The 23,744-nt window shown below is 62.8% G+C and overlaps 1 protein-coding gene across 7 annotated transcripts in view; it reads left to right on the forward strand.

Moving 5' to 3' along the window:
* SMARCA4 (SWI/SNF related, matrix associated, actin dependent regulator of chromatin, subfamily a, member 4) overlaps window positions 1–23,744 on the forward strand; it is a 58,029-nt gene that overhangs the window by 15,076 nt on the left and 19,209 nt on the right. For all 7 annotated transcript variants that reach the window (XM_058658014.1, XM_058658011.1, XM_058658013.1 and 4 more), the window contains exons 8-18: window positions 453–626; window positions 1,621–1,794; window positions 5,346–5,513; window positions 5,595–5,645; window positions 10,330–10,460; window positions 10,872–10,929; window positions 16,142–16,263; window positions 17,214–17,364; window positions 18,073–18,236; window positions 21,924–21,990; window positions 22,655–22,765. In XM_058658014.1, coding sequence (XP_058513997.1) covers window positions 453–626; window positions 1,621–1,794; window positions 5,346–5,513; window positions 5,595–5,645; window positions 10,330–10,460; window positions 10,872–10,929; window positions 16,142–16,263; window positions 17,214–17,364; window positions 18,073–18,236; window positions 21,924–21,990; window positions 22,655–22,765 — 1,371 coding nt within the window. The remainder of the gene's footprint in view (window positions 1–452; window positions 627–1,620; window positions 1,795–5,345; window positions 5,514–5,594; window positions 5,646–10,329; window positions 10,461–10,871; window positions 10,930–16,141; window positions 16,264–17,213; window positions 17,365–18,072; window positions 18,237–21,923; window positions 21,991–22,654; window positions 22,766–23,744) is intronic.

The raw sequence follows: 23,744 nt of genomic DNA on the forward strand, positions 1-23,744 counted from the left end.
ATGGTGTGTGTAGGGGGTGGTCCTTGGCCCTGCCTAAGCCTGGGCTGCCCTCAGGCACCATTGTCCTTGGAGGAGGAGACTCCAGTGGGCCTCTCTGCAGGGGTACTGTCTGGGGCGCGTGAGGGCCTCCGGGACCTCATGGGGCACTGCTGCTCTGTGCCATGTGCCAGCTGTACCTGTCGCAGGTGGCCTTTGCTGACGGAGTTGGTGCCCAGGGTCCTGTGTCAGAGCGGCCTGGAGCGGGCCTTCTGCACAGCAGCTTCCTGCAGGTGCAGTTCTCGGAGGCGCTGATGCCTGGTCCCCCCTGGGAGGCCTAGATTGAGTGCCAGGCCCCGGCCCCGGCCGTTGCAGGGTCTTGGGGAGTAAGCAAGGGGTGGAGCTCTGGGTCTTGGCGGAGCGGCGCCTACCTGGCAGGCAGGGCTCGGTGCCAGGCCTGCTGTGGGTCTCCCCAGCTGCGCCAGGAGGTGGTGGTGTGCATGCGGAGGGACACGGCGCTGGAGACGGCGCTCAACGCCAAGGCCTACAAGCGCAGCAAGCGCCAGTCCCTGCGAGAGGCCCGCATCACGGAGAAGCTGGAGAAACAGCAGAAGATCGAGCAGGAGCGCAAACGGCGCCAGAAGCACCAGGTGGGCTCAGCAAGTGGGCGCGTGCCCAGGCCGGGGGTCACCAGGTGGGCGTGTGCCCGGGCCGGGGCTCAGCAGGTGGGCGTGTGCCCGGGCCGGGGGTCACCAGGTGGACGCGTGCCCGGGCCGGGGGTCACCAGGTGGGCTCGTGCCCTGGCCGGGGCTCAGCAGGTGGGCTCGTGCCCGGGCCGGGAGTCACCAGGTGGGCGTGTGCCCGGGCCGGGGGTCAGCAGGTGGGCGTGTGCCCGGGCCGGGGGTCACAAGCACATTGTGCCTGCTTGGCCCTTAGAGGGCATCGCTGGGCGACACCAAGCGTCAGGGTGCAAGGGCAGTGCCTCTCGGCTCCTGTCCTGGGAGGGGAGGCAGGCTGGCCCCATGTTGCCTGTGGGGGTCACTGCCAGGGAGAAGCAGCACATAGGAGCTGCCACTTGGCCCTGGCAATGAAGGGAACAGCTGCCCGCAGGCCGGGGAGTGACGTGGCACGGGCGCTGTTTAGCCCTGGGGGTTCTCTCTGGGGCGAGGGGGCATGAGCCCAGCCCCACGAGGCAGCCGCAGATGCGTGCAGTGGGCCTGGGGCTGGGACCCGGGCCTGGGGCTGGGCTGTGCAGGGCTCCGACCCGACTGCTGTGTCCGTCAAGTGGGCTGAGGCCTCTGACCAAGCCAGATGTTAGAAGGGTTTTTTTAATATTCTAATTTTCTGTAACGAACGCCTATTACTGCGTGAATTTGCAGTAAGGTATAAAATGCCAGTGGTTGGTGGTGACCCGCCTGGACGCTGTCATGTCAGCCTGTGTTCACAGAGCCAGGTAGCCGCTTACAGGAGCATGGCACCCCACGGCACCCTCTGTCGCGGCACCCCCACCCTTCCCCTCTGTGGGGCAGGCCTTCTGGCCCCTCTGTTCTTTTTGGGGGGCCCATCTCGGACCTGTTTGCCCCGTGGCTGGAGCACAGGGCGGGAGGGTCCCGAGGTTGCAGCCTCCTCCGTGTGCGCCCGCAGGAATACCTCAACAGCATCCTGCAGCACGCCAAGGACTTCAAGGAGTACCACCGGTCCGTGACGGGCAAGGTGCAGAAGCTCACCAAGGCCGTGGCCACGTACCACGCCAACACGGAGCGCGAGCAGAAGAAGGAGAACGAGCGGATCGAGAAGGAGCGGATGCGCAGGCTCATGGTGAGTCCCGTGGGTGTCGCAGGCTCATGGTGAGTTCACGTCGCAGGCTCATGGTGAGTCCCGTGGGTGTCGCAGGCTCATGGTGAGTCCACGTCGCAGGCTCATGGTGAGTCCCGTGGGTGTCGCAGGTCAGGGTGAGTCCACGTCGCAGGCTCATGGTGAGTCCCGTGGGTGTCGCAGGCTCATGGTGAGTCCACGTCGCAGGCTCATGGTGAGTCCCGTGGGTGTCGCAGGCTCATGGTGAGTCCACGTCGCAGGCTCATGGTGAGTCCCGTGGGTGTCGCAGGTCAGGGTGAGTCCCATGGGTGTCACAGACTCGTGGTGAGTCCACGTCGCAGGCTCATGGTGAGTCCCGTGGGCACTGCGTCGCAGGCTCATGGTGAGTCCCGTGGGTGTCGCAGGCTCGTGGTGAGTCCCGTGGGTGTCGCAGGCTCGTGGTGAGTCCCGTGGGTGTCGCAGGCTCGTGGTGAGTCCACGTCGCAGGCTCATGGTGAGTCCCGTGGGTGTCGCAGGTCAGGCTGAGTCCCGTGGGTGTCGTAGGCTCGTGGTAAGTCCACGTCGCAGGCTCATGGTGAGTCCCGTGGGCCTGGTGTCGCAGGTCAGGGTGAGTCCCGTGGGTGTCGCAGGCTCGTGGTGAGTCCCGTCGCAGGCTCGTGGTGAGTCCCGTGGGTGTCGCAGGCTCATGGTGAGTCCCGTGGGCCTGGTGTCGCAGGTCAGGGTGAGTCCCGTGGGTGTCGCAGGTCAGGGTGAGTCCCGTGGGTGTCGCAGGCTTGTGGTGAGTCCTGTGGGTGTCTCAGGTCAGGGTGAGTCCCGTGGGCCTGGTGTCTCAGGTCAGGCTGAGTCCCGTGGGTGTCGCAGGCTCATGGTGAGTCCACGTCGCAGGTCAGGGTGAGTCCCATGGGTGTCGCAGGCTCATGGTGAGTCCCGTGGGTGTCGCAGGCTCATGGTGAGTCCCGTGGGTGTCGCAGGCTCGTGGTGAGTCCTGTGGGTGTCGCAGGTCAGGGTGAGTCCCATGGGCACTGCGTCGCAGGCTCATGGTGGGTCCCGTGGGTGTTGCAGGCTCGTGGTGAGTCCCGTGGGTGTCGCCGTGTTGCAGGTCAGGGTGAGTCCCGTGTGCCCAGCGTTGCAGGCTCACGGTGAGTCCCGTGGGTGTCGCAGACTCATGGGGAGTCCCGTGGGTGTCGCAGACTCATGGCGAGTCCCGTGGGTGTTGCAGGTCAGGGTGAGTCCCGTGTGCCCAGCGTTGCAGGCTCATGGTGAGTCCCGTGGGCCTGGTGTCGCAGGTCAGGGTGAGTCCCGTGGGCCCAGCGTCACATGTCAGGGTGGGTCCCGTGGGCCCAGCATTGCAGGCTCATGTTGAGTCCCGTGGGCCCAGCGTCGCAGGTCAGGCTGAGTCCCGTGGGCCTGATGTCGCAGGTCAGGCTGAGTCCCGTGGGTGCCACACCGCAGGTCAGAGTGAGTCTCGTGGGCCCAGCGTCACAGGCTCATCATGGTGGGTCCCGTGGGCCCGGTGTCACAGGTCAGGGCGAATCCCGTGGGTCTGGTGTCGCAGGTCAGGGTGATGCCCGTGGGCGCAATGTAGCAGGCCCTGGCTGTTACCAGGGTGCTGTCTGTGGGCTCTGTGTTGCAGCCCTGGCTGGTACGAGGGTGTTGCCCATTTGCATGGCTCTCCTACCAGGGTGCTGCCTGCTGCCTTTGGAGCTAGGCTGAGAGGTGGGCAAAGGGGCAGAACAGGCATGGGTCAGACCTGCTGGAAACACGGCCCCTGCCCTCCAGCTGGCCCCGTAAAACACGGAGAGTTGTGGATGACCACTGCATGAAGGGAAGGGGTGGCGCGAGCGCATGGGGATGGGTAGGCAGGAACCCGCGGAGCAGGAGCCTGAAGGACGGGAGGCAAAATGGGCATCCAGCCAACGCCCAGGTCCCTGGCCCACAGGTGCTAGAGGGCCCCGAGGTGGGGAGGACGCAGCACCCTGGCTGGGGGGCATTCGTCCTTGCAGGTCGTAAGGAGGGCTCTGCCTGGCAGGACGGGGTAGAGTGCCCTGTGGCAGTGCTGTGCCCGGGACCAGCTGGCGGAAGTGCTGGACGTGGGCATGTACTGTGCTAGTGGAGGTGTCTGGACTTGTGCCCTTGGTGGCAGAGCCCTGGCAGTGCTGCGTCTGCCCAGCAGGCCTCACCAGGTGCTGGGGTGAGGCGATCATGACGATGGGGGGCTACTGCCATGCGTGGGCCTGCAAAGGGTGCCTGCTGTGGTGTGTGTGTGCCTGCTGTGGTGTGTGTGTGCCTGCTGTGGTGTGTGCCTGCTGTGGTGTGTGTGTGCCTGCTGTGGTGTGTGTGTGCCTGCTGTGGTGTGTGTGTGCCTGCTGTGGTGTGTGCCTGCTGTGGTGTGTGCCTGCTGTGGTGTGTGTGTGCCTACTGTGGTGTGTGTGTGCCTACTGTGGTGTGTGTGTGCCTGCTGTGGTGTGTGTGTGCCTGCTGTGGTGTGTGTGTGCCTGCTGTGGTGTGTGCCTGCTGTGGTGTGTGTGCCTGCTGTGGTGTGTGCCTGCTGTGGTGTGTGTGCCTGCTGTGGTGTGTGTGTGCCTGCTGTGGTGTGTGTGCCTGCTGTGGTGTGTGTGCCTGCTGTGGTGTGTGCCTGCTGTGGTGTGTGTGTGCCTGCTGTGGTGTGTGTGTGCCTGCTGTGGTGTGTGCCTGCTGTGGTGTGTGTGCCTGCTGTGGTGTGTGTGCCTGCTGTGGTGTGTGCCTGCTGTGGTGTGTGTGTGCCTGCTGTGGTGTGTGCCTGCTGTGGTGTGTGTGTGCCTGCTGTGGTGTGTGCCTGCTGTGGTGTGTGCCTGCTGTGGTGTGTGTGCCTGCTGTGGTGTGTGCCTGCTGTGGTGTGTGTGCCTGCTGTGGTGTGTGCCTGCTGTGGTGTGTGTGTGCCTGCTGTGGTGTGTGTGCCTGCTGTGGTGTGTGTGTGCCTGCTGTGGTGTGTGCCTGCTGTGGTGTGTGTGTGCCTGCTGTGGTGTGTGCCTGCTGTGGTGTGTGCCTGCTGTGGTGTGTGTGTGCCTGCTGTGGTGTGTGTGCCTGCTGTGGTGTGTGCCTGCTGTGGTGTGTGTGTGCCTGCTGTGGTGTGTGTGTGCCTGCTGTGGTGTGTGTGCCTGCTGTGGTGTGTGCCTACTGTGGTGTGTGTGTGCCTGCTGTGGTGTGTGTGCCTGCTGTGGTGTGTGTGTGCCTGCTGTGGTGTGTGTGCCTGCTGTGGTGTGTGCCTGCTGTGATGTGTGCCTGCTGTGGTGTGTGTGTGCCTGCTGTGGTGTGTGCCTGCTGTGGTGTGTGTGCCTGCTGTGGTGTGTGCCTGCTGTGGTGTGTGTGCCTGCTGTGGTGTGTGCCTGCTGTGGTGTGTGTGTGCCTGCTGTGGTGTGTGTGTGCCTGCTGTGGTGTGTGTGCCTGCTGTGGTGTGTGTGTGCCTGCTGTGGTGTGTGTGCCTGCTGTGGTGTGTGCCTGCTGTGGTGTGTGTGTGCCTGCTGTGGTGTGTGCTGCGCGTGGGCGCCGCTCACCGTGCTCTTTCGCCCGCTCAGGCCGAGGATGAGGAGGGCTACCGCAAGCTCATCGACCAGAAGAAGGACAAGCGGCTGGCGTACCTGCTGCAGCAGACGGACGAGTACGTGGCCAACCTCACGGAGCTGGTGCGCCAGCACAAGGCCGCCCAGGTGGCCAAGGAGAAGAAGAAGAAGAAGAAGAAGAAGGTGCGTGGGGCCGGCGTGGGTGGCGCCCTCGGCGCGGGCTGTGGGCGCCGTGTGACCGGCTCTCTTCTCTTGTGCTTACAGAAGGCAGAAAGCGCCGAGGGGCAGACGCCGGCCATCGGTCCGGACGGCGAGGTGAGAAGGGGGCTCCTGGGGCGCCCAGCTCCTTGGCCTGGGTCTGTCTGCCAGTGTCGGGCCCCATGCCCGGCCTTGGGCTAACATGTCACCTTCCCTGCCCACCGCAGGGCCGTTTCTTTGCAAACTTGTGCTCTGCTGTGTTGCCTCCCGGGTTGTCGGGATCCTCTGAGACCCCAAGGGACAGGGCCTCCCCGTGCGCGCCTCCGCCGGGTGCCCCACCTGCAGTGCGGAGTACCCACCCTTGTGCCCCGTTGCCCTCCGGCAGCAGGGAGCCTGTGCCCACCCTGGCACCCTGCAGCAGCAGGCCAGCTGTGTAACCGCGGTCATGTGGTCAGATTCAGCACACGTTCGCGGCGGAAGACCCGCTGTGGCCCCGTGTTCTTCACGGGAGGAGTGTGTGATGTGATCTGTGGTGTCACTGCTCCTGGTGGCCCTGGCTCCTCGCGCCTGCCGAGGCTAGTTTCCCAGGGGGCAGGTGGAGACTGGCAGCCGGGGTGTGCTCCTGCAGTGGTGACGCGTGGTCCGTGGGCTGGAGAGGTGCCAGAGTGGAGCCTGTAAGCTCCTGTGTGCGGCTGCATTGCTCGTCGGCCTCTCTGCTCTCCTGCTTGGCCTGTGGGCCACAGGCTGCCAGCCCCTTGCTGAGACGGTGGTGCCTAGTGCTCCTGGCCCCTGGGTCCGTGCCCCTGTGCGGGCAGGAGGGGGCGGAACCCTGAGCAGGAACTCAGACCCCCTTCCACATAGGTGGCAGGAAGGCGGCTACTTGGGCCAGCCAGTCTCCCATGGTGCCGTTAGCAGAAAGGTGGGGTCGAGTTGGAGCCAGGACTCGCACGCCGGCCCTCGAGTGCGGCACACGGCGTCTCCGCTGGCGTCAGCAGCTGCACACCCCAGCTCATCGGGGCTGGCCTGCTCTGATGCCTTGAGGTCCTTTATTAGCTTGATTGTATTTTGAAAGGGTTAGAGAGGGAGAGCCCGAAGAAGAGAGCTGCTGTGTGTCCTGGTTCTCTCAAGGCTCTGAGTGCCAGTACTGCGCCAGCCTGGAGCCAGGAGCCAGGGACTTTGTCCTAGTCTGCCATGTGGGAGCAGCGGCCCAGACCCTGGAGACCATCCCAGGAGCGTTAGAAGGAGCTGGATCAGAAGTGGAGCAGCCGGCACTTGAACCCGTGGCTGGATGGGGATGCTAGCATTGGGTGGTGACTTTGCTCTGTGCCACAGCCCCAGCCCTCGCGGCTCAGCTCTCTGTCTAAACCTTTCTGGAGGGCTTGTATGGATCACTGATCCGGCTTCTGGCCAGGGGGCCCCCGTGGGGATGGGTGCCAGAGCGTGGTGGCAGGTCCTGTGCGGCTGGGAGTGCGCGCCGCCTCCCCAGCTCTCCCCGCAGGCCCACTGCCTCCCGCAGGCCTGGTTTCCAGAAGCCTTGGCCCGAACAGCAGTGCACACTGCCCTGGGGTGTCGCCACTTCTGGGGGGCCTTGGGGTGCAGGTCGAGGAAGTGGGTTAGGGCACTACGCTGTCCTGGTCCTGTGCCAGCCCCTCTGTGGTCCCCACGGAGCTCCTGCCTGCGGCCTCCGGGCTCAGCTCCGTAGCCGTGCCCTCCCGCGTCTGACACGGAAATGCTCCGTTAGATACCAGTCAGACATGGCTGTTTTTTGAGTGCGCAGAATCCGGCTGGACAGTGGCAGCTGGGGGAGATATCGGATGTGCCGCTGCTGTTTGCTGTCCCAGTCTGTCACCTGAGACCCGGGGCCTGGGAGCACAGCGTCCGGCTGCTTCAGAGCACGCCGGGTGGGGGGTCTGGCTCCCTGGCGCCCCCTGAGCCCAGCGCCCCTGCTGGATCTCAGGGATTCATCCTTTGCTGCCAGGTTCCAGGCTTAGAGCAGTGACGGTGATGCAGGCCGCCCGGGAGGAGCTGCCTGGTGCTCCCCTGTCCTTGCTGCACGGGCAGCAGTGATGGAGAAGCGACGGGCCCGCAGGCAGCTGCTCCTGGGCGTGCCGTGGGCCACGGCTGGCTCTGCCCAGGCCCGTTCCCCCGTGCAGCGTCTTAGCTCCCGCCCCAGGGCTGCTTTTGGTTGTCATGTCCCGCAACAATCTACAGGTGCTGCTCAGAGGTAACCATACACATATACATATATTTATTTTTTAAAAGACTTGTGTTATTTTTGTTGGAAAATCAGATATACAGAGAGGAAGATCTTCCATCTGATGATTCACTCCCCAAGTGGCCGCAGCGGCCAGAGCTGAGCTGATCCAAAGCCAGGAGCCAGGAGCCTCTTCCAGGTCTCCCACGCGGTCCCAAGGCTTTGGGCCGTCCTCCACTGCTTTCCCAGGCCACAGGCAGGGAGCTGGATTAGAACCAGTGCCCACATTGGATCCCAGCTCATGTAAGGCGAGGATTCAGCCGCTAGGCTGCCATGCCAGGCCTCACAATATCACTTGATTGGCAAGCAGAAGAGTGTGTGAAAACTCCTGCTCTGGGGATGATACTCTGCTGGCTCTGCCTTCAGACCAGAGGGGGTCTCCCTAAGAAGGTGTTGAACTTGACTGGACAATAAGATGCTGGACTCTATGTTTGGTATATGCTCGCAATGAGGGAATCCCAAATGAACTTGAGCTGTGGTTATGCAACGAGGTGGAGGAATCCACCATGGGGAGAGGGTTTGGGGAGGGGTGGGGAGAATCCCAGTGCCTATGAAACTGTCATGCAATACAATGTAATTAATGGATAAATTCATTTTAAAAACCCATTAAAGGGCCCGGCGGCGTGGCCTAGCGGCTAACGTCCTCGCCTTGGAAGCCCCGGGATCCCATATGGGCGCCGGTTCTAATCCCAGCAGCTCCACTTCCCATCCAGCTCCCTGCTGTGGCCTGGGAAAGCAGTTGAGGACGGCCCAATGCATTGGGACCCTGCACCCGCGTGGGAGACCTGGAAGAGGTTCCAGGTTCCCGGCATCGGATCGGCGCGCATCGGCCCGTTGCGGCTCACTTGGGGAGTGAATCATCGGACGGAAGATCTTCCTCTCTGTCTCTCCTCCTCTCTGTATATCTGTCTGTAATAAAATGAATAAATCTTTAAAAAAAAACAAAACTCCTGCTCTGCCCGCACCCTGCCCCACCCCATACCTGCAGTGGCTTGGAGGAGCAGGGCTGGCTGCCGGGAAGCCCTTGCAGGCCTCCCATGTGGTTGCAGGGCCCGACAGCTGGAGCCGTCCGCGTGCCTGGGGCTGTGGGACAGGGAGCTGGAGTCGGGCGCTGGAGCTGGGTGCCCAGCCATGCGGCACCTTACCTGCGGGGCGGAAGGCCTGCCCCTCTGCTGTGTGTGGCGGCCACGGCAGGGCTCCTGTGAGAGTACCGAGGGAGGGACCGGGGGCGTGGGGTCAGCTCTTGCTGAAGATTTATTTATTTTAATTGGAAAGGTGGAGAAGATTTACAGAGAAAAAGAGAGATCTTCCATCCGCTGGTTCACTCCCCAAATGACCAAAGCCAGGAGCCAGGAGCCTCTCCCGGGTCTCCCTTGTGGGAGCAGCCGGGACATGAATTTTTTATCTTATTTTTTTTTTAATTGAAAGGCAGAGAGAGCTCCCAATTTCTTACGCATTACTCAAATGCTTGCTAGAGAGGCTCCCGTTAGGCTAAAAAAAGCCGTGAGTGAAGAACCCAAACTGGGGGCCCGGCATGATAGCATAGTGGTTAAAAGTCCTCGCCTTTCATGTGCTGGGATCCCATATGGGTGCAGGTTCTAATCCCGGCAGCCCCACTTCCCATCCAGCTCCCTGCCTGTGGCCTGGGAAAGCAGTGGAGGACGGCCCAAAGCCTTGGGACCCTGCACCCGTGTGGGAGACCCAGAAGAAGCTCCAGGCTCCTGGCTTCAGATCGGCTCAGCTCCAGCCGTTGCGGCCACTTGGACAGTGAACCAGCAGACGCAAGGTCTTCCTCTCTGTCTCTCCTCCTCTCTGTATGTCTGACTTTCCAATAAAAATAAACAAATTAAAAAAAAAAAAACCCGAACTACTCCCAAGTGGGAGGCGGGCTCCCAGGTAGTGGCCCTTCCACGCCCCCTCAGTGCACGTGCTGGGCAGCCAAACAGGCCCCACCCCAAGCACTGGGTGCGATGGAGGAGACCCACTGGTGCCACTTCTCTCCCTCAAGATCTTTATTCAAGAGGCACAGTGGGAGAGCGAGCTCTCCTCCACGTGATCACACCCGCCGGGGAGGCACAGGCCGAAGCAGGAGCGCTTTTCCCGGCAGTGTAGCACGCTGTGCCACATCTCCGGCCCCTCCCCTCACCTGGTTGGCTGTTTGGAATCCCTCCCCTCCGGGAGACGGCAGGAGCCCGTGGGAGACGTGTGTGTCCACTCGGAGCAGGAGGAGCTCTGGGCTCGCCGGGAGGACTGTGGCCTCGTTGAGCTATTGCCATCAGCTGTGGATGGGAGAAGGCGCTGGGACCTTCATACAGGCCCCACCTGGGGAGGATAGAGGGGCGAGAGCCGTGCGTGGGGAAGGGGACGTGCGTGGGGTGGGGCCCTGGAGCGGGAGGGGCCGTGCGAAGGGAGCAGGCCCCTGGGTGCTGAGCCCCTCCTGGCTCGGGCCTGGCGGTGCTGATGCCGTGCTCGGTGGGCGCTACCCCCACGCGGGGCCTTGGGGGTTGGCTGCCCAGACCCGCCAGTCCCCGTGTCCCTGCGTTGCAGCCGCTGGACGAGACCAGCCAGATGAGCGACCTCCCGGTCAAGGTCATCCACGTGGAGAGCGGCAGGATCCTCACGGGCACCGACGCGCCCAAGGCCGGGCAGCTGGAGGCCTGGCTGGAGATGCACCCCGGGTGAGCAGGGCTGCCCCGAGGCTGGGCCCCTGAGGCGCAGGGGACAGGGCCTGGCTGGAGATGCACCCCGGGTGAGCAGGGTCCCCAAGGCTGGGCCCCTGAGGCGCAGGGGACGGCCTGGCTGGAGATGCACCCCGGGTGAGCAGGGTCCCCAAGGCCGGGCAGCTGGAGGCCTGGCTGGAGACGCACCCCGGGTGAGCAGGACTGCCCCGCACGGCCGGGCCCCCGAGGCGCAGGGGACAGGGCCTGGCTGGAGACGCACCCCGGGCAAGCAGGGTCCCCACGGCGCTGGGCAGGGGAGGCGGAGGCGAGCAGTGCGTGGGAAGGGCCCGCTGCAGCTTGCTGCCGTTGGGAGCTCTGGCTGAGTCTCAGGGATTTGGGGTTTCTGCTGAAACGCCCATGTTTCCACAGGTATGAAGTCGCTCCCAGATCCGACAGTGAGGAGAGCTCGGAGGAAGAGGAGGAGGAGGTAAGGGCCTTCCCAGGCGCCGGGCGCCCCTTCTCGGTCAGGGGCCCGGTGTCCTGGGCGCGTCTCGGGGGCCCCCAGCTGCTCGGCTCCCTGCCGGTCCTGCCGTGTTGTCGCCATCTCCGGCCACTGTCCTTGCTGTCGCGCGCTGAAGTGCTTCCGTCTTGGGCTTCTCTGCACGGTCTGGGGTAGCCTGGCGGGAAATGCCAGCGGGGTCGTCAGCGTACCCCCTGGGCTGTTGGGTTACTTACAAACGGTGCACTCTGTGTATTTTATTGTTTGAAAATATACTTATTTGAACGAGCAAGAGAGAGAAAGGAAGAGAGCTCTCCCCTGTGGGGCTGGGCCAGTCCGAAGCCGAGGACCGGGGACTCCATGCAGGCCCCAGGCCCCAGGCGGGAGCTGGAAGGGAGGCAGAGCAGCTGACCAGGGCTGCGTGGCTGTCCAGGAGGGTGGACTGGATTTCCTGCCTCTTTGTAAAGCAGTGATGTCTTGTTTTATTTATTTGAGAGATGCAGAGAAAGCCCGGCTGCTCCTGGTTCGTGCCCGAGGTGGCCTGGTCCTGCTGCTGCCAGGAGCTGCTGCGTGTCCCCCGTTGACTGGTGCCTCGCTGAGCGCACGCCAGCAGGGGACGAGGCGGGCCTGCACCAGGTCCTGACAGCAGCAAGGTGCTGCTTCGCACCCCGCCACCCGTGGTCCAGGATCCGCGCTGCGACGAGCAGTGGTGAGCCGTCCCTGGCCTCACCCCGCTCCCTGCTCTTAGGGTACATGCTGCAGCCCCAGGAGCCCAGGCGGCTCTGCATCTGCCCTGGATTGCCGTGTGTGGATAATTGGTGTTTTTTTAAGAGGTATTTATTTTTATTGGAAAGTAAGATGTACAAGGAGGAGAGACAGAGAGGAAGGTCTTCCATCTGCTGGCTCACTCTCCAAGTGGCCACAGTGGCCAGAGCTGAGCTGATCCGAAGCCAGGAGCCAGGAGCCAGGAGCCTCTTCCGGGTCTCCCACGTGGGTACAGGGTCCCAAGGCTGTGGGCCGTCCTCCAGTGCTTTCCCAGGCCACAGGCAGGGAGCTGGATGGGAAGTGGAGCCGCTAGGATTAGAACCAGCGCCCATATGGGATCCCGGCGCATGTAAGGTGAGGACTTTTAACCACTAGGCTATCACACTGGGTCCACGTGTGGCTGTTTCTTACCAGTGGAGTCAGGCAGCACGGAGACTTCTGGTGAGCCCCGTTTCATTTCGCCTGTGTTTGAGGCCAGGCAGTTGGCCGTCAGGACCTGTCCGTTTGCAGCACCGGGTCCCACGCCACGGTTTGTCCCTTCTGCTGCAAAACGCCTCCGCGTTGCTGGTTCCAGTTTCGTGCCCCATGGCCGTGAGCGTGGGTGGGTGGGCCTGGCGGTGCCCCTGGCTCCTGGGGCGGATCTTGCTGGGATGCAGCGTGGCAGTGCAGTGTGCTGGGTCCGACGGGAAGTCTGTTACCTGCCGAAGTCTTCCCCGGGGTGGGCCTTCCAGGGCTCCAGCCCCTCGGGGTGCTCCCGGCGGTGGCGCAGCCCCACCCCGGGTCCATGTGTGCTCTCTGGGTTGTCTGGGCCAAGCCGCTCAGGTTGTTTGCTGATTGTTAACCGGGTTGTTGGCTCGTGGTCTGAGCAAGTTGTCCGAGTTCTCTGTACCTTTTAGTTCCTTCTGCGTTCCCTGGGCCTCGAGGGTGGACAGAGGCCTGCAGCTGTGCTCCCGGGGCAAGTTCTCCCGACAGGCCTTGCACTGGGTGGGCTTCATGCTGTCTTTTGAGACGCCCGAGTGCTTCCGCCGTGTGAAGTGCTTCTCGTGGGTCTCCCTTGCAGGTGGCAGGCTGCAGGTGGTGAGCCATCCTCTGCCGCCTGCCGTCGCGTGGGCCCCCCAAAGCCTGGCCTGCAGGTGTCGGGGCTGAGGCCACCGCAGCCCCGCCTCACACTGCCACCCGCATCTCAGGGCAGGTGCGTCGCCCCGTAGGAAAGTTGATGCCAGTTACTCTGTTGTTGTTTTACATGAAGCACCCTCATTCCCTGTTGTCTCTTCTGAGCGAGCTCAGGGATCAGTTGTCATGCGCCATAGGAACTCCACCGGCACCGTGTTGGAGGAACAGCTGATCGTTGGAATTCTGTTTTCCTTTTAGCTTTGTAGCAGTTCTGTGCTCTCCCTGTGCCCCTGTCTGCTCCTTGTGGGAATCCCAGCATGGTCTGGGCAAGCATTCCTGTGCATTTCTTAAGTTAATTAAAGAGGTTTGTCATTCCACGGCCCAGTTCCCTGGGCTCCGGGCTGTCGCTTCCCCGCCAGCTTCCCGCGTCACGACAACGGTGCAGTTCTTCCTTCTGCTCTTCGGGCATCCTGACGCTGCAGGCGGGTCGTTGGCAGAGTCCCGCGTCCTGCTGTCTGGACACCGGTGCCCTGGGGGAGCGTCAGGGTTGGGAGGTCAGGCTGCACGCTGCACCGCGTCCCCGGGCACCACCCGGCCCGTCCGTGAAGCGCCACACAGCAGTCACCAGAGAGACACAACACTGACAGCCACACAGACTAGGTTCACCTGCTGCTGAGTGACCAGTACGGGAAAGAGAAGTGGCCGGAAGGGAAAACCAAGGCCTTGCGAGGCCGACGAGGCTGCTGCACGGCCTGTGAGGCAGGCAGGCAGGCACGAATGAAAATAATAAAAATAGCGGAACCCGTGCGATGCAGCCGGGCTGCCCCGGCAGGGCTGTTGCTCGGTGCGAAGGCCGCTCGGACCGCCGAGAACGCTCTGTAGTTCTTTTCGGATGGACTTGTCTGAGAATCATGGTCTCTGGTTCGGACCGTTTGGCTGCAGCTGGTAAAATTTCATTCTTTTTAATTGCTGGCTAATATATACCACAATCGTTTATTTTCCTTTAAGACTTATTTATTTTTAATGGAAAGTCAGATTACAGAGAGGAGGGGAGACAGAGAGACAGATCTTCCGTCCAATGGTTCATTCACCAAGCACCTGCGACAGCCAGAGCTGAGCCAATCCGAAGCCAGGAGCCAGGAGCCTCCTCCAGGTCTCCCACGCGGGCGCAGGGTCCCAAGGCTTTCCCAGGCTACAGTCTCAGCTGCTTTCCCAGGCCACAGGCAGGGAGCTGGATGGGAAGCGTGGCAGCTGGGACACGAACCACTAGGCTATCAAGCAGTTTTTTTAATCCATTCCTCTTTGGACAAGCAACTGGGTTGTTTCCATGTCTTTGCTATTATGAATATAGGATTACAAATCCCCTTCTCATATGCACATCCTGTGTTACCGTCCCTGGTTCTGGGGTGGGTCAGGCTCAGTAGCCGGGGACTGGCCAGCAGATGTCATCCTGGGGTGTCTGACGGAGCGTGTTCTGTTCTGGGGTGCTGTTAATCGCACCGCTCCAAGGATGAGGAAATCCTTCCAAGGTCCACTGGCTGACCGTCCACTTCCGAGTCACCATTTGCACAGAAATCTGCTGTCAAGCTTCGCTGGGGTTGTTGATGAATTGGTTCTGCCCTCATTCCTCTGCAAACCATTGTGTGCTACAGCCCAGCCCAGCGCTGCCCACCACACCCTCTGCCCTTACGTAACCAGGGGCATCTGCAGCCCAGCCAGAGCGACCCCCAGAACCCCCACTGGACCCTCACCCAGCTCTGGTACTGTGCCTGCCGGCACGTGCAGTGGACCCATCCAGCCCCACATCCCGTTTAGCTCATACACGTCACTGGGCGTTGAAGCCTCACGCAGCCCAGCCGACCCCACCCCCCGCCCACACTCACACCATCTGTTTAAAGAGGAAACAAAGAGGTTATTTTAGCTGCTGCCACCGCCTGGGCCGGGCCAGGAGCTCTAACGCGTCTCCCACGTGGATGCGCGGGACCCAAGGCCTCGGGCCGTCCTCCACTGCCTCCCAGGAGCCTTAACAGAAGCTACTGCAGTAGCCAGGGTGCTCGCATGGCTTGTGGCTCCACAACACCGGCCCGTGATCTTGCGTGTTTCCTAACACGTCATGCAGAACCACTGTGGCGTCCTGTCTTGGTCCCACCAGGTCTGACCTGTGGGGCCACCGCGCTGGTGAAGACGACTGTTGAGCTTTGCTTTGCTTTGCTTTTTCAGATTAATTTAGTCATTTGAAAGACAGAGAGATGGAGAGGTAACAAAGAGATCTTTCATCCACTGGCTCACCTCCAGAGCCAGGAGCTTCTCCCGGGTCTCCCACACGCGTGCAGGGTCCCAAGGCTTTGGGCCGTCCTCGACTGCTTTCCCAGGCCACAGGCAGGGAGCTGGATGGGAAGTGGAGCCGCCGGGATTAGAACCTGTGCCCATATGGCATCCCGGCACATGCACAGCAAGGACTTTAGTTGCTAGGCTACTGCGCTGGGCCCAAAATTTTTTTTTTTTTAGATTTACTTTTCAATTGGAAGTTAGAATGTGTATCAGCCCTTGGTCAATAACAAGAACTGGGCAAGGCTGGGATCAGGAGGCTGGGGCCTCCTTTGGATCTTCCATGTGGGTACATGAGCTGGGCCACGGGCCACGGGCAGGCAGCTGGGTCCTAGGCAGAGCACCCAGGACTTAGAACCCATCACCAGCTGGGGTGCTGGCATTGCAGCCTGCAGCTTGAGCTGCTTGGCCACAACCGTGGACCGTGGGATGTGAGGTCATGGGCACTCAGTATTGACCGTTATCTTCGATGCGATCAAGTCCGAGCAGGGGAACTACAGGCTGGCCGAGTGAGTGAGGCAGAGGTGAGGTGTGTCAGCCTGTTATCTGGCAGCATTAGACCCTGTTCTTTTTAAAGATTGATTTTTTTTTTTGAAAGGCAGATTTGCAGAGAGGAGAGACAGAGAGGAAGATCTCCCATCTGCTGGTTCACTCCCCAAGTAGCCACAAGGGCTGAGCCAACCCAAAGCCAGGAGCCAGGAGTCTCTTCCAGGTCTCCCACGCAGGTGCAGGGTCCCCAGGCTTTGGGCTGTCCTCCACTGCTTTCCCAGGCCACAGGCAGGGAGCTGGGTGGGAAGTGGAGCAGCTAGAACATGAACTGGCGCCCAGATGGGATCCTGGCTTGTGCAAGGCAACGGTTTTAGCCACTTGGCTGTGACGCCGGGCCCAGAGCCCGTTTGTAATAGTAGTGACAGTGCACAGTGCCCCCAGTAGTATTCCAAAGACGTGCCCGTGTCCGTGGGAGCCCTGAGCTCACACAGGCTGGTCTTGGCAGGAGGAAGAGGAGGAGCAGCCGCAGCCGACGCAGCCTCCCACCCTGCCCGTGGAGGACAAGAAGAAGATTCCAGACCCAGACAGTGATGACGTCTCGGAGGTGGACGCCCGGCACATCATTGAGTAAGTCCCGGCCCCGGCCCCGGCCCCGGCCCCGGCCCCGGCAGGAGCAGCTTCACGGGCCGGCCTCGCCCACCGCACGCCCCACCGCGCAGGCGCCTGCCGCCACGGTCCAGAATTTAATGTGGCAAATGGTGTCGTTGACCTTGTTCCGCTGCCTGGGCTGTGTTAGCAAGAACCTACATGTGTGTCCACGCACAGCGAGCTCCCTGTGTCCCCTCCAGCCGCCAGGGCTCCTGTGCCCCGGCACGGCACGGCGGCTGGCACCCGTCTCCCGCTCTGGGATTGTCCTGGCAGCGCCCGTGCCGACTTGTCTGCCTGAGTCCCGGTCCCTGGCTCCTGGGCGGCAGGCCTCGCACAGAAGGGCGACAGTCGGACGTGTAGTGGACCACGGGGCAGCGCCGCATCCCGGGCAGGCTGTGGCCGGCATGTCCCCATCCCGCGTCCCCACGTGTGACTTCAGCACGCGGGAAGGTTTCCGGGCCCCTTGGGTGTTGAGCGTGGTTGGGTGTGGCAGTGTTCCACCCGTAGGACCTCCGCACAACTTCCGGGTCACAGACCACCAGGCCCCTCCGTTGTGCTTTGAGGTCAGCACAGGAAATGGCTCAGGTAGACAGTGACCCCTGAGCTGAGGAGACAGGAGCTCGCTGCGGAAGATGCGTGTGGTGGTTGAGGGGATGGCAGGAGTTAGGGCAGCCCCTCTGGCTGTGTGGGAGCGGTTCAATGCACTGCCTTCCCCGGGGGCGCCGAGTTCCTTCAGGCTCACCCTGGGCCCCGCAGCGCCTCTGTGACGCCGGGCCTTCCTGCTGAGGTGGGGACCCAGACCCGGCACCCCGTTCTCGGGGCTTTACAGAGATGGGCGCTGGCTGCTGGCCAGGGCTGGTCCTCGGGCGAGCCGGGGTGCTCTGTCGCCGTGCGCACGGCAGCCCTCACGTGGTTCCATGGCCCTCCAGGAACGCCAAGCAGGATGTGGATGACGAGTACGGCGTGTCGCAGGCCCTGGCCCGTGGCCTGCAGTCCTACTACGCCGTGGCCCACGCCGTCACCGAGAGGGTGGACAAGCAGTCGGCACTCATGGTCAACGGCGTCCTGAAGCAGTACCAGGTTAGGCTGCCTCCCGTCTGCCGGTGGAGCCTGCTCTCCAAGCTTGGCTGCCAGGAGGGCTCCCGGGGAGTGCTGGCCGTGGCGTGTGCGCTGCCTGGCACCAGTGCAGGGTCAGGAACTGGCTGACCTGAGAGGTGGGCAGGCCATGCTGTGACCCGTTCTTCGCCGCCTCCCTGCGGCTGTCAGGCAGAGCTGCTCCTGCTGCTCGCTGTGGCCAACGCTCCCCCACACCTGCAGACCCCAGGGTGTGACCCCAGAAGGAGAGCTCACCTGATCCATGTGCCCAGCTTTGCCTAGCTTCCCTGGGACAAATGCTGTGAGCTGTGGAACGTTCCAGAGGCCAGGGCAACTTTAGGGATGAGTACCGGGCCCCCAGCCGCTGCCCAAATCCACTCAGTGTGCAGGCAGCCGTCTCTCTTGGCCTGTGTGTTTTAGGGGCCCTTGAATCCCCAGGCAGCCAGTGAGTGGCCTGCCCACGCCCTTTGCAGTCCTTGTGTGCCAACATCATGGCGTCCAGGTCGCGGGCAGGCTTCTCGTGGCGTGCTGTGGGCAGACACCGCCACGGCTGTGCCTGTGCAGACAGCTCGTCCTGCCTAGTCCCGGCTCCTCCCACCTCCTCCCAGCTCATCCCGCCTCCTCCAGGCTCCTCCCACCTCCTCCCGGCTCATCCCGCCTCCTCCAGGCTCATCCCAGTCTCCCTCCTTGCAGATCAAGGGCCTGGAGTGGCTGGTGTCACTTTACAACAACAACCTGAACGGCATCCTGGCGGACGAGATGGGCCTGGGCAAGACCATCCAGACCATTGCCCTCATCACGTACCTCATGGAGCACAAGCGTATCAACGGGCCCTTCCTCATCATCGTGCCCCTCTCGTGAGTCCTGGCCCCACCCCCGGGAGGGCACCTGTCGCCCTGCCTTGGGACTCAGCCTGGCGGCCCCTCCCCCTTCTAGAAAGACCCACTGGTTTGCAAGGGTGACAGGAAGAGACGGAAAGCTCTCTGTGGAGCAGAAGTGGAGCAGCCCGGACTCAAGCCAGCACACACTTGAGATGCCTGTGCGGTGGGCGAGGCTTTACCCGCTATGCCGTGGTGCCGCCTGCAGGTGGCTTCCTGGCACGCCGCCCCGGGACTGGCAGCTCCTGGCCTTGCTCTGGGACTGCCTCAGACTGTGTATCTGTCGCAAGAGCTGTCATTCATCTGACGTTGGTTCCCTAACCTGCAGTGTAGCCCCGACCCCGCTGGGCCTCAGCCTGGGCCCAGCATTACACAAGGAGGGAAGCCGGAGCCTGTGCCCGGCCGGGCCCCGAGCTCAGCCAGGTTCTCCTTGGAGAAGCGTTAGCCCCGCGCCATCCTGTGCTCACGGTGGCAGGGAGCTGGCAGGGAGTCAGGGCTGCCTGGAGTCGGTGCCACCTCTGTCCCCAGCTGCTGCCGCTCCCCTGCCTGCCCCCGTGCCCAGCGAACGGCTAGCTTGCACACCACACCTCTCCGGCCAGGGCAGAGCCGTGAAGATGGGCACTGCCAGCCCAGGATGGGTCCATGTGCTGTGAGGGTCGCCCAGCAGTGTTAAAGCAGGAGCATAGCCCTGATTGGATGCGCTGACGGGCAGGCTGTTACACGTCTGGCACATTTTCTGTCCCAGGATCCCCCTCCCTGGGCAGGTGGCTAGGAGTGGTCCCCGGCGGGGGCTGTGGAGGGGAAGTTCATGTCCCTCGGGGCCGCACGGCAGGGATGCCAAGGACTGGACTCACCAGGGAGGGCTCGTTGCTCCCAGGTGCCAGGCGCCTGCCGGCCCGCCCCGCACACAGAGAGGAGTTGTGTTCCGTGACGGGCCCGAGGCATGTCTGCCTGGGCTGAGCTGATCATGCTCCACGGGGAGTGCCCTGCCACCTGTGCCATCCCTGGGCCCCCGTGTTGTCGGCTCGTCTGTGTGCCTGTTTATGAAATCATGGGTGGCCCAGGGTGGCCCGCATCACGCCCCTGAACCCCGCAGGCGCTGGCTGTCGCGCCCTGCCCCACGCTGTGGGTTAGTTACAGGAGAGCAGTGAGAGGCGGACTTCCGTCTGCTGGTTCCTTCTCCACGTGGCTGCAAGAGCCAGGCACCCGGAGCTTCCTCCGACTCTCCCGCATGGATGACAAGCCCGAGCACGGGGGTCCTGTGTCATTACAGGAGCTGGATACGAACTAGAGCTGGCGGGGCTCACACCTACGCCCACGTGGGATGCTGGGTGGCAGAGGCTTAACCCTTTGTGCAGCCAGGCTGCCTCCCTCTCGCCCCCCTTTGAAGGGTGGCAGAGCAAGATTCCCCATGTGGTTCGTTCCAGGACCCTCTGGCTAGGAGCTGTGCCTCCTTTTCCTGACTTCCTAGGGAGCCAGGTTGGAGGTGCCACAGTTGGGGCTGGAGTGGGTGCCCACGTGGCACTCTGCTGGCATCGTGGGCTGTGGCTTCACCTGCTGCCCCGCAGTGGTGAGCCCGGCCCCTTGTAATTTGCATCTTTACTTTGAGAGAGGTGTTCTCTGCACCCATTCAGTCTGCAGGTGCCAGGAACCTGGCACGCATATGTGTCCTCTGCCATGGGCTGGGCTGCACCCTGGGGCGCTCTGCCTTCCCTGGGCCCTCTGAGCTGAGTTCTGGGCGCTCCCACCATCAGGCCCTGGGTCCCACTGCAGCGCTGCCCATCCTGCTTCAGCCGCTTATCCTGGGAGCCCCGGCTCCTGCCGTCACAGAGGGGCTGGTTAGTGAGCTCCCCAAATCCCAGCTGGCTGAGCACTGACAGGAAGCCCCAGGGGTAGCTCTGCCCCCTGCCGGCCTGGATGGGCTGGCCGTCCTTTTCCCCGCCTGCATCTGGGCTGTGGCCGGCATGAGTCCAGTGGTCCAGCTGGGAGTCCTCCATGAAACCTCATCTGGGGGGACCTCAGACTTGACTGCCACCTGCACCAGCCAACGCATGTACTGGGAGACGCAGCTGCCTGGTCAGTTCCACCCAGCCCCGTATCTCACGTGAGCTGATGGGTGCTGTGAACAAGCCCAGCAAAGGCTTGGTCCTCGCACATTCCAGCAGGTGTCCCGGCCTTGTCAGGGCCACCCACAGTAACCGCCCCCCGGACTTGGCCCGAGCTCTGATGTTTGAATGTTCCAGCGTCTGCTGCAGCCTAACCCAGCCCAGTCTATGTCCCACCTTGCTCTTGGGAACACCCATGGGTGCAGTGGCTTAGCTTAGCCCACCCCACCCCCAGAACAGCCCTCACATATGCCAACAAGCTTTGTCCAGCCTGGGCCACCCCACCCCTCGTTGTTGTATGCACCAGAGGTGGGCACACCCTAGCAGAGGAGTGCCCACAGTTGCCCTGCCAGTCTGACATGACTTGCACCCAGTCCTGGCACTCTCCAGCTGCAGTCTGAGGTCCACACAGATGTGACAAGCGCTGTGGCCGACTCCCTTCCCTCCAGGTGCCTGCTCAGGCCCCTTCCGGCCCTCAGTGCTTTCATGTTTAGAATAGGCTCAGAGCTCCAGACACTGTGGGCCCCAAGCGTTCCAGACGGCCACTGCCCCCAGGCCCTGGCCCCAGCATCCCTAGGGAGCCTGGGTTATCACTGCACTCAGCGTTCATGAGGCTGAGCAGGGTCCACACCACACAGGGCCTCTCGGGATTTGGTGTGGAGCCCCACTCTCCTGGCTGCCCCCTTCCAGCAAGGCCGTGTAGTGCCCAGTTAGTTCAGCACCCGCACTGGACACTGTTGCTCCCCGCGCCCCAGGGAGCCCCAGGGAGCTGTCGGGTCCTTCCCCATCCGGACTACTAAGTTCTGTGCTTTGACCTGCTTGTCATGTCTCCCTGTTTAAAGCAAAAAGACACACGTGCCACCTGTTGGTTCACCTCCTCAATGCCCGCAGCAGCCTGGGCTGGGCCGGGCCAAAGCCGAGGAAGTGCAGGACCCTCACGGATCCCCTCACACCCAGCTACTCCCGAGGGGCGGCTCAGAGCACACCACCACCCCGTGTCTGGGGCGGCCTGGCCAGGGGCCCGGGCTGCTGCTGTCATCTGCTTGTCCGTCCATAGCAGCTGACCTGTGCCCACAGTCTCCCGGTCACATGACGGCAAGGAGGCTGCACTGCCTCATTCCCTTCATCCAGGCTCCCAGGCGCCCAGGAGGACGCAGGGCAGCACGGGTGGGAGGCCAGGTCGGCCCCACCTGCCAGAGCTGCCCCGTGAGCCATCGGAGTGTCTGTCTGGTTCCCGCAGGCTGAGCTGTGCTCGGGCCTGTGGCCAGGTGGAAGGTGGCCCCAGGACCCCACTTGGTGGGAGGGGCTGGGGGAGCCGTGAGTGGACGCTGTCCCTTGCACCCCCAGACCTGCAGGCCTCCTAGCTTGGCACTCCGTTGGCCCTGCCTTGTCCTCAGCTACCCACTACCCCCTTCCCTCTCACGCTGGGGCACGCCCTCCTTCCCACCTGCTCTGGGCCAAGTGACCCTGAGAGCCCTGCTCCCCTGCAGGCCCCAGGCCGTGCCAGCAAGCCAAGTGACCATGCAGGCCGCCCCTGACTGCTCCTTTCCTGTCCCCTCAGGACCCTGTCCAACTGGGCATATGAATTCGACAAGTGGGCCCCATCTGTGGTGAAGGTGTCCTACAAGGTAGGTCAGGCCCTGGGGAGGAAGCCTGGTGGGCACAGCATGGGGGTGTGGGTGCCCTGTCTGCGCCCGGCTCGGGCGCACTGCTGCTTGAGGCAGCCTGTCCCCGCCATGGGTGGCTGCTGCTCGAGGGCTTGGATTCCGCACTCAGCTCTGGGTATGCGAGCTCTTTTGTTGGGGTTTGGTCATGCCTGCTACTGTTCCCGGTCATGTTGAGTGTGGGCCCTGGGCCCCAGCAAGGCAGGCGTAAGGGAGCAGGGGCACTTAACTCCCCCTGCCCGGCCCACGAGGCTCAGCCCTGTGCCAGGAGCAGGGAGTGTGGGGTGGTTCTGGGGCCCCCGTCATTGTGCAGGTGTTAATTGAGGCACGCCTGGGCCCCTGTTTCCAGATTTGCCCACTGGGCAGGAGGCCCAGGGTGGCCATGGCGGCTGGGGTTTCGAGGGGCGGGCCTGGTTTTCTGTTTTGGGTTTGGAGACAGGGAAACGGGGAGCTGCTCGGGCGCCAGGGCCGATGCCAGGGCTACCCCGGCTGCTGTAGGACCACTCCTTGCTACTTGCAGTCGGGCTCGGAGGTCGGGCCATGCAGCACCTGGAGTGCAGCGCCTGGGCCCCTCTGTTTCCCAGCTGCCCAGGCCCCGGGCTGAGGCACGTGTGTCCTGTCCCCACAGGGATCTCCGGCTGCAAGACGGGCTTTTGTCCCCCAACTCCGGAGTGGCAAGTTCAATGTCCTGCTGACCACCTATGAGTACATCATCAAAGACAAACACATCCTCGCCAAGGTGGGTGTGTGCTCGTGTGTGGACCCTGGGGCCTACAGGCCCCCACACTGGGTGTGTCCTCGCGTGCAGCCATCACGATGGCGTGTCCTTGCCTGCGTGCGGCCCCTGGGGCCAACTGCCTCTCCCACTGCACAGTGCCTGCTGTCCTGGCCCCGCTCCCAGCCCAGCTTCCTGCTCACACTCACCCTGGGAGGCAGCGGACGGTGGCTTGTGGCCTTTGGGCCCCCCACCCACGGGTCCCGGATGGAGCTGCTAGCTTTACTCGGGCTCGGCCCGGTGTCGTGGCCTTTGGGGCCTGACCTGTAGCAGATTGTTTCTCTCTGAAATCAACATGCTTGGAATCGTTCATGCAAGCAAACGGGGGACTGGCTTGGGTGCAGTGGGTTAAGCGGCTCAGGCTGTGGCCCAACTCCCTGTTGCTGCCCCTGGGAGGGCAACGAAGGGGACCCGAGCCCCGGGCCCTGTCTCAGCTGAGACCCGCATGGCCTCTGGCTCCTGGTCTCGGCCTGACCAGGCCTTGATGGGGTAGGAAACGGTCGGCTGGAACAGCACGCACACATTCCTGTGAGACCCATGTCTGGGCTTCAGATTATTTTTGCTCCAAAATTAGCAGTTTGAATTCCTTCTCCCCCTACAAAGTTTAGGCAGTTCCCTTATCCTTGTCCTTGTCCTGTGGTCAGATCAGGGTCACGGACAGATTGTGCCTGGTGTGGCGACATCAGGCTCAGGAGCGCGCTGTGTTGGCTTCGTGCTTGTCGGCCCTTGTTACCGGCCGTCCGGCCTGGCTGCGCCCCGACGTCCCCGGTCACCTGGCTGCCTGTGGCACAGCACGTGGTGTTGCCCAAGGGCCTTTGCCTGGCGACACTTGTTTTATCACAGGCAGGCCCTCGTGGTGGGCATTTGTTCTCTTCCCTCTGCGTTCTGGGAGTGAACCACTTCCCAGGGAGGGAGCTTGGACCACCGTCCTATCCTGCCAGCG

The sequence above is a fragment of the Ochotona princeps genome, chromosome 33 (genome assembly GCF_030435755.1).
Source record: "Ochotona princeps isolate mOchPri1 chromosome 33, mOchPri1.hap1, whole genome shotgun sequence".
Lineage (NCBI taxonomy): Eukaryota > Metazoa > Chordata > Mammalia > Lagomorpha > Ochotonidae > Ochotona > Ochotona princeps.